This window comes from Perca fluviatilis, chromosome 1, assembly GCF_010015445.1.
Source record: "Perca fluviatilis chromosome 1, GENO_Pfluv_1.0, whole genome shotgun sequence".
NCBI classification, from domain to species: Eukaryota; Metazoa; Chordata; class Actinopteri; order Perciformes; family Percidae; genus Perca; species Perca fluviatilis.
The window spans coordinates 15,004,847-15,014,017 of NC_053112.1; the positions used below are offsets into that span (position 1 = coordinate 15,004,847).

General features: G+C 41.6%; 1 protein-coding gene across 1 annotated transcript; it reads left to right on the forward strand.

Annotated features, from left to right (window-relative positions):
- The first annotated feature begins 735 nt into the window (after positions 1-735).
- On the forward strand, positions 736-7,434 carry fbxl18 (F-box and leucine-rich repeat protein 18). Its single transcript, XM_039814483.1, has 7 exons — positions 736-789; positions 2,184-2,381; positions 2,589-2,938; positions 4,589-4,724; positions 4,827-5,905; positions 6,546-6,764; positions 6,849-7,434. The coding sequence occupies exons 1-7, from the start codon at positions 736-738 to the stop codon at positions 7,003-7,005; spliced, it is 2,193 nt and encodes a 730-aa protein (XP_039670417.1). The 3' UTR covers positions 7,006-7,434.
- The last annotated feature ends 1,737 nt before the right edge of the window (positions 7,435-9,171 follow it).

The following is a 9,171-nucleotide window of genomic DNA, read 5'->3' on the forward strand; positions in this document are numbered from 1 at the left end:
GCCGGACGCAGGTGGACCCAGGGCATGCTGGGAAACGCCGGCCTCTCAGCTGATCGAACAGCTGATTGGACTCAACATGATGACGTTTTATATAAACTTTTTATTGATATTGAATCGGAGGGATTTTAACTGCTATTTGTCTGATTTAAAAGCTTATTCCTTACAGAACACATGTTGTGAGGTTGATAGTTTAGAAGTCAGAGAGACTAAATCTGTTCAGATTACAGATCATCTACAGTCGGTTGTTAAAATCAGCAACAGATCGCATGTAGCATTTGACAGCTACTCTGTCATAATAAAAACAACTGGAGACTGTGTAGGAGCAGATATATGGGTCTGATAACATTTTATTAAACCGGAATCGGACCCGACTGGACCACAGTGTTTGTGTCACTTCCTGTTCAGCCTGAAGGCTGCTGGAGTCAGCTGGAAAACTGTCCGAGTTGAGAGCGGACTTTTGTCACCGCCCCCCGCTGCTGCCGCCTGCTCTCGTCTACTTTACAGGCGAGGCGCACTTCATCTCAAACTAGCCTACTGTCTATGGGAACGAGCCTAGTGTTGCCTTGGACCGACAGGAAGTATGTCCGTCACTGACAGACTTCCGTCATTGTGCAGCAGCAAACGTGATCCGTCCTGTCAACGGTTTTTACACCGCCTGTGGTTCAATGTAAGCGGGTTGGTCGGAACATGAAGGCTGGATGAACATCTGAAATACAATTTAAAATCCTGCTAATCATGAGTGGGGCCATGAGAGGGATTTCAGAGGACATGGACCGACAAATTGTACAGGTGGGTAAACCGAGAAACCTCGACAACGCATTCATAGTTAACGGTAACGCCGTGCAGAGCAACTGAACCAGCTAACGTTAACGTTAACGCTAACTAGGTGAGACCAGGCTTCACCCAGATTTCTGCTAAGTTTTTCTAACAAGTTTGGGTTAATACCCGTGGTATGTGGTTTGGTGTCTCCTTTTTATTAACCTGCTAAACAACAAGAATAATATTTTGTATGTGAGTGGACAGGTAGGCAGACAGAATTGATATTAATATGTTTAAACACGTAGCTATGCACTTTGCTGCAAAGTGTCTTATATCTTGAAAAAGCTACATCTTTGAAACATTCATATTTTTTACTTCCTAATCGGCCAATGTAGCGTAGTAATGGCATCACCTACTAATAGGAAATATTGCATTTTTAATGCTTAAACTATAACGTTAGTTAATAATTAAACTGTATCCAGAATAAGACAATACGCAATATGAATGAATGTCATTTTATATTGTAATATTGATATCATTGTTATGTTAAAACTTCTCAAAAATCACTTGAGAAAAAGTGTATGGATACAATAACCATAAATTAATGTCTGACTTTGGCATATCCAGCAAATTAAATACTGACAGAATACCTGACATTGATGCAAAATTATATAAAAATCCAGTGATGCCATAAAGCAGTCAAGCTCATTGATTTGCAGCATTGCCTACAATGGTTTAATAATGCAAGCAGAGACATTAAAGGTCCCATGGCATGACAATTTCACTTTGAGGTTTTTTAACATTAGTATCTGTTATTGTTAGCTATGGTCCCCCAGTGGCTAGAAATGGTGATAGGTCTAAACCGAGCCCTGGGTATCCTGCTCTGCCTTTGAGAAAATGAAAGCTCAGATGGGCCGATCTGGAATCTTCTCCTTATGAGGTCATAAGGAGCAAGGTTACCTCCCCTTTCTCTGCTTTGCCCGCCCAGAGAATTTGGCCCACCCATGAGAGAGAGACATCATGGCTTTCAAACGAGCAAAGTGGCAGACACATAAATGGCACATCCTAAGGAAAGCTCATTGTGGGACTGGCTCTAGTGGCTGTAATTCTGCACCAAGGCAAGTATTAGGGGACTACTAAGGCCTATATAAAGGCATCTAAAGAGCACAATGTCATGGGACCTTTTTAAAAAGAGAGCTACCGCAGTATGAATGATAAATCGTCCATCACCCAGCCATAATCTAGTGTCTTGATGACAGCTTTTCTGTGTTGGTCCTCAATAACAAAATACCAAGAATAAGTCATTGCTACCAGACATTAAGACAAGATTTGTAGCATCTTGTTATCTTGGTAATTCTTTCCAAAGGTTGACTGAACACACAAAGAGTCTAAACGCACTTGACTGTCTTTGTTGTCTGTCTTAGGCTGTATTTGACGAGGACACAATGTCCTCTACCTCGGTGGGAATGTCAGATTTGTCCGATGAGATCCTGCTGTGCATCCTCCGCCATGTTCCAGTGTGTGACCTGGTGCGGAACGTGGCAAACGTCTGCCACAAGTTACACACACTGTGCCACGATAAGACCCTGCTCACAAACGTCAGCCTGTCTGAGGAGTATCTGGTAAAGCTCTTTTAACGGAAGAGGCATCATGTTTCAAGATCGTTTCAGTGAAGATCTCTATCACAGTTTTCTATTAATCTTTAAGTTCATGCACATGTGTGGAACTTTCTGTAAATTTAAAATACATTTATTTGACACAGTGGAATACTTGTTGCATTTTAACAGATGGAAACATTTAATACAAATGTATTCTTTTGTTTCCTCCAGGCTGACGATCTACTTGTTCGCCACATATTAAAGCAGCTAGCCAATCACGTGCAGTCTCTCAGCCTGAATGGTTGCTACTGGCTGTGTGGCTCTACAGTGGAGCTTCTTGCTCGCTGCAGAGGAGTGACGCACCTCGATGTCACCGGCTGTCGCCTCACTTCCCTGCGTCTGTCCCGTCTCCTCTCCTCCCTCTCTCTGCTCAGATCACTTGCTTTTGATGTGACGCCAGGCTTCAACTCTGCTCAGCTCAGTTCAGAGGCGGTGGATTCACTGAGCCGCCTGTCAGAGCTGAGACAGACCCTGTTGACACCGAGTTATGGTGTGGTGCCGTGCTGCGCCCAACTCCGCAAGTACGATTACGGAGATTTCACATAAGGCTGGCGTCCAGAATCACTCCTGATTTGGCACACAGTGAACTATATATTTAATTGTATACATTTTTATATGATTAAGCAGATACCAGCTGTAGCATGTATGCACCATGTAGTGTCCATAGGAATGTAAAATTCCCAGAATGGAGCATAACACTTAAGGCCGGCTACACACTGCCTGTGTGGCGTGTCAGCTGCGTGGCGTGTCTGGTTTTATTTCGGCTCCCATGTTAACAGGTTAGAGCTTACACACTGCCTGCGTGACACACAAGTCTCAGGCGCGACTCGAGCCGCGCCGAAAACTCGTACATGCTAGAAATAGGACCGACGCCTATTTTTCACTCGACACACAAGCGTGTTGGAAGTGTTTCCATTCAAAATAGAATAGGAAAAGATGTTTATATGTCATTTTTACACAAATACATTTCATAAATGACATGTTGATGTTTGAAAGTCTCTAGGTTTTGACATAAATGCAAATATAAATGTAATTTAAAAAAATAATAATAAATCTTGATTTTCAAATATTGCACCTGTCAATACAGAACGAAATATTCTGTAGCCTATTTTGCTGTCAATACTGCCGATGTTGTCTTTGCTGTAATCAAATCAGTATACATTTATGTTTAACATGAAGTATACTGCTGCTTGAGTGCAGTTTATCAATTGGAAACATACATGTGTACAGACAAGGCAGCAGCGCTATGTCAGACATGTTTCTGGTGTGCAAAGACAGAAAACGCCATGCAGCCACCACGCAACAGAAATGCCACGCTCACGCCACGCAGGCAGTGTGTGGCTAGCGTAAGACTAACAAGACTAAGAGTCTACAGCCATGCTAAAGGCTCTGTTAGGTTTTACTAGGTAAATACTAACACATCTTAGTTTAGCATGCTAACATTAGCACAAAGTGCAGGTGAGGCAGATGTAGGGTTGGGCATCGAGAACCGATTCCTAATCGGAATCGTTTCAGAAATTACGATTCCATCAGAATCGTTTCTTTATTGGAATCGTTTGGAGGATTTGGTTTCAAATCTGATCATAGGTTCCAAATTTAATATGGGCAAGTTTTGGTTTCCATGGCAGCCAGGCGCTTGTTGTGTTGCAGCCGTGCAGCACAGTAAGCGGAGCTCTAGTGTGGCTTTATTTTGCATTGCAAAAGCTGTAAAACTGCAAACCACCTATGAATCAAAATAAAACTTTCCTCTTATTTGTGAAATAAGCATCTAACCCGTTTCAACTCCACCACTCAAAGAATTGGAATCGAGAATCGATAAGAACCGGAATCGAAAGGAAGAATCGGAATTGGAATCAGAATTGTTAAAATCCAAACGATGCCCATCCCTAGGCAGATGAGACTGTCATTAGTTGGCAGGTATTTGCTCATAAACCAAAGTATTGGACAATGAGTGCTAGAGGAAAAGTAAAGGGCTCATCGACCAACGTGTTTACAATTCATCCTGGGGGGGGGACATAAATGTCAATCAATCTGATAGCTTTGGAGCCATTTCATTATAAACTACAAAAGGTAGTTTGGTTGAGTTTAGTGATGGAACTTCATGCATTCACATTGTTGTCACTGTTTTACTGCTACAATGTTGAATGTGTGTTTCTGTCTGTGCACTGCAGGCTGATGCTGCAGTTTGACATCTCAGACGTGACCAGAGAGGGTATCGGTGTTTGCTGTCAGTTAATGATGGGTCAGAGCAGTGTGCCACATTACCAACAGCTGGAGGAGTTCACTGCCAGGCTGGCTCCAGGAGAGGTGAGTTTGCTAGTGTGCATGTACATGTAATATACTGTATTCCAATGTATCTGCAGTATACACTGTGCAGTTTGTAATTTGTCTGTGTGCTGATGTCTCCAGGTAAATCAGACCTTGCTCCTGCTCTACCTGGCAGTGTTCAGCGTTCATGTTCCAAAGGGTCTCAAAGTTTTCCTTGTGTCGATTCCTGGCCCAAACCCTGCGCACTGGCCTGCTGCTCCCTCGCTGGCCCAGAGCTTGGGTCAACGAGGTGACCTGGAGGCCCTCCAGCTTCCTCGGTCCTGGCTAGATTCCTTGTCTCTAAAGCGAGCCCTGGAGGGAAACAGTCCGAAGCACCTGAGCTTCAGCCGCTGCCCAGCGTTGTGGCCACAGGTGTTCCAGTCATTGTTGGAAGGAGGAGTCAAAGACGCCACACAGCTGACCAGCCTGAACCTCAGTGGGATCAACAAGGTCCTTTACTCAGAGTGCAGGAGTGTGGAAGATCAGCTGGTTCCTGACACAATGAGCCGGTTGGCAGTTGGCTGTTCCAACATTAAACACCTGAACCTGATGCACACACACTATCATCATGAAAACTCACCTGGGCTGGGTGCAGAAACACACCTGTGTGCCAGCTTGGCCAAACTCACACACCTGCGCTCTCTCACCCTGCCTGCCTGCGCTCTGTCAGACGGCTTGAACACACTTCAGATCTCCACAAACAACACGTCTCACTCTCCGTTGTTCCTGGGGCTAAAGAAGACTCCACGTGTGGGGCTCCAGAATTACAAGCCAAATTCAGAGTCTTCTCTGTCAGGGGACAGCACTTCAGGGCTCACTCTGCTCTTAGCTGGCTGCCCTTTTTTGGAGACCTTAGAGCTCATTGGTCCAGGTTTTGTCTCTGCACTGCCTCGGCTTGAGCCCTGCACTCGTGCCAGTGTGGAGCCTCGCGGTATGTGTGCGTGGGCACGAGGAGTTGGCGATGCACACTTGGCGGCACTTGAGGCTTTGCCTCGATTACGCCGCCTGACTCTGGCTGGGCTTCCTGGGGTCCTTAAGGGGACAGGGCTGATACAGCTGACCAGGCAGTGCAAAGATCTTCAGGTATTATCCCTTGCCAACATGGGATCACTAAAAACCATGAACTACACCCCGGCCTTGCTGGACACACTAAAACAGTGCACACAGCTTCAGGAACTCAGGTTAGAAGATGTCTTTGTGTACCCTTCATTTACTTTAATACTAAACACTAACCATCAGGCAGTACAGTCATATTTATTATTGTATGTCCCTTTTTAGTTAACAGATTGTCCCTCTTTCCAATAAAAGCATTTCTATAAGTTAATTATAATATTTAATGTATTAGTTGAATTAATCAATTGATCCTAGTGTTATTTTTCCTCAGCGAAGTGTTTAGGATATTCAGAACCGTTAAATGCTTTGTTAAAACATGAAAAATTGAACTTTTATCTCTCAGCAGTGTTTTTTGTGATAAATCTGTCTCGACAAAGTAATGTTTTTTTGTTGTGGCTATATATATACACATACATACATACATACATACATACATAAAGAATTATAAAACCTGTTTATTTAGAATTAGCACATTGTATTTTTTTCGGATAACTATGGGAACCCCCAAACAGGCAAACCATAGTCAGATTTACAGTGTAGTGTTATGTTGAGTTTTGTTTTTGTTTTTCATGAAACTGGGTGCCTTATATTCACTACAAAAATATAGGACAGTACACCAGGTAGTCTAATTAAATTAAATGTAAGGAGTTTGTTTGCTCATCTTTTTAATTTTTAATTTATCGGACATTGTGTGTCTGTGTGTTTTAGGTTAGAGCAGCCCTATCTGAATGCCAACACGTCATTCTTTGAGGCGTTGTCCTGCTGCTCTCGTCTGCAGCGTCTCTGCCTTATCTCACGCAGCGGTACCTTTGACCCATCGGCCGCAGAAACCTTCATGGAGCGATGCTGCCATGTCATCATGTGCCACATGTTCATGGGTGGCACCTTAGTGGCTTGTCGCACACTGCAGAAAGCTCTGCTGGACAGGTCTGTGCTTGTGTGTGAGGACAAACTCATCAAATACTAAATAGCCAAATAAATTCACCTTTTCTTGTGTTTTCTCTCTGTTAGATTTTCAGTCGAGCGCTCTGCCCTGAGTGTGGTCATCTATCCATTACAGCATGAAGACCTGCCTTCAGTCATCAGAGACATCCCACTAACACTGCTGGATAGGATTACTTTGTTCCAGAGCCACGTGGCCCAGCCACCACATTCATCACCGTTGTGACATCACAAAAAAAGCTTCAGTGTGAATGGTTCTCAACAGCTGAGGTGCTCGGACCATTTTTATTCTGCAGGAAATAAAATTGACCAATTGAAAGACTAATTTCATCTGCACAATGATTTCTGATTGCGTGATTTGTTACATCAACAACTGTTTCCGGCTGCTCTACAACAACACATCAACCACGATTGTTTTATTTACACTACAGACTAACGATGGTCTTCAAAGGGAAATTTGCTGGTATGGAGTTTTTCACACTTTTGTGCCATTGGGGCATCTCACAATCAAAATTAATGTCTGTTACTACACCACTCCGCTACTTTGAAAATAAGTGCCAAAAATATAAATTAAGGGATGTATTTGTTCAGATACTTTGTACTGAAGATCTTAATCAAATTATGTTGTAATAAACTCCATGTAAATTATTTTTAATTCCTGTGTTCTGTGTACCGTTTGTCTGTTCATGTCATTTTTTAAATGCTCTCAACAGATACACACCAATGATCTACTGTTGGTGGTGATACCAAGTCCCCACAGTTTTGCCATGTTATGGAATAGTGAGAATTTTTGGAAATACACATGTTTTTTACATGGGTACAGAAGAGGATTAGAGCCATATGTGAAAATGTTATTTGAGAAATAACAAGGTGAAATAAGGTGCAAAAATCAACTTTTATGACCAGCTACGGAGAGTGCATGGATGTGTGTGTGTGTGTGTGTGTATATATATATATATATATGTATATGTACACACATATATGTGTATATATATACATATATGTGTATATGTGTGTGTATATATCTATGGGATGTATTAAGAGAATGGGGGAGTGGCTTCTTTTTTTAATTTTTTTTTATTTAGTAAAGACTATAGCTAGGTACATCGCCAGTATGTACATATACAAATAGTCAATACCAGAGATGCATATACAGAGAAAAATATAGGTCGAAAATAAATAAAAAAAGTAGAAAAGAAAAGTGTAGTACATATTAAGTCAAATGTATCACCGGTACATGAGAAATATTTCAAACACACTTCCAGTCTTAATTGCCTTATTTTTAATGTCTCTTATAGTGTTGCCGTATTGGTGCAGTTCTTGAAAGAAGTGTTCAAAGCTTGGTTTGGAGTCTGCCCATTTCTTCTTGTGAATGTGGAATTTCCCCAATAACAAGATTAATTGAACAAAATAAACAATATCATTGTCCATCTCATTGCCTTCAAAACAAATAAAAATATCTTTATCTTTAAATTGGATTGGTTGCCCAGTCTTATAAGATGTTGAACATCTACCCAAAATATTTTACTATACATACAGTGAGAGAATAAATGACAGTTTCTTCTTCTAGTTCACAGAAAGTACAAGAATATTCAATATCAAGTTTAAATCTCTAATGTCCTTTTTACTGGATATATTTTATGTAAGATTTTAAAAGAAACCTCTTTTACTTTGTTATTAAGACAGAATTTGTCACCAATTAACCAGATTTTTTGCCAGTTCATTTCTCCAAAGATTGAAGCCCAAAATAATCTTCCTGAGGGCAGAGTTACCTCTTGTATACATGGATGTATTAAGAGATATATACAGTGCCTTGCGAAAGTATTCGGCCCCCTTGAACGTTTCGACCTTTTGCCACATTTCAGGCCTCAAACATAAAGATATAAAACTGTAATTTTTTGTGAAGAATCAACAACAAGTGGGTCCCAATTATGAAGTGGAACGAAATTCATTGGCTATTTCAAACTTTTTTAACAAATAAAAAACTGAAAAAGTGGGCAAAATAATTATTCAGCCCCCTTACTTTCAGTGCAGCAAGCTCTCTCAGAAGTTCAGTGAGGATCTCTGAATGAGCCAATGTTGACCTAAATGACTAATGATGATAAATAGAATCCAGCTGTGTGTAATCAAGTCTCCGTATAAATGCACCTGCTCTGTGATAGTCTCAGAGGTCCGTGTAAAGCGCAGAGAGCATCATGAAGAACAAGGAACACACCAGGCAGGTCCGAGATACTGTTGTGGAGAAGTTTAAAGCCGGATTTGGATACAAAAAGATTTCCCAAGCTTTAAACATCCCAAGGAGCACTGTGCAAGCGATAATATTGAAATGGAAGGAGTATCAGACCACTACAAATCTATGAAGACCCGGTCGTCCCTCTAAACTTTCAGCTCA

What these genes read in the sequence shown, in the direction of transcription:
- fbxl18 (XM_039814483.1), top strand. Translation starts at nt 736, where the DNA reads ATGAGTGGGGCCATGAGAGGGATTTCAGAGGACATGGACCGACAAATT. An exon ending in TGCTGCGCCCAACTCCGCAA is followed by an intron (nt 2,939 to 4,588) that starts GTACGATTACGG and finishes TGTGCACTGCAG; the next exon opens with GCTGATGCTGCAGTTTGACA. An exon ending in CAGAAAGCTCTGCTGGACAG is followed by an intron (nt 6,765 to 6,848) that starts GTCTGTGCTTGT and finishes TCTCTCTGTTAG; the next exon opens with ATTTTCAGTCGAGCGCTCTG.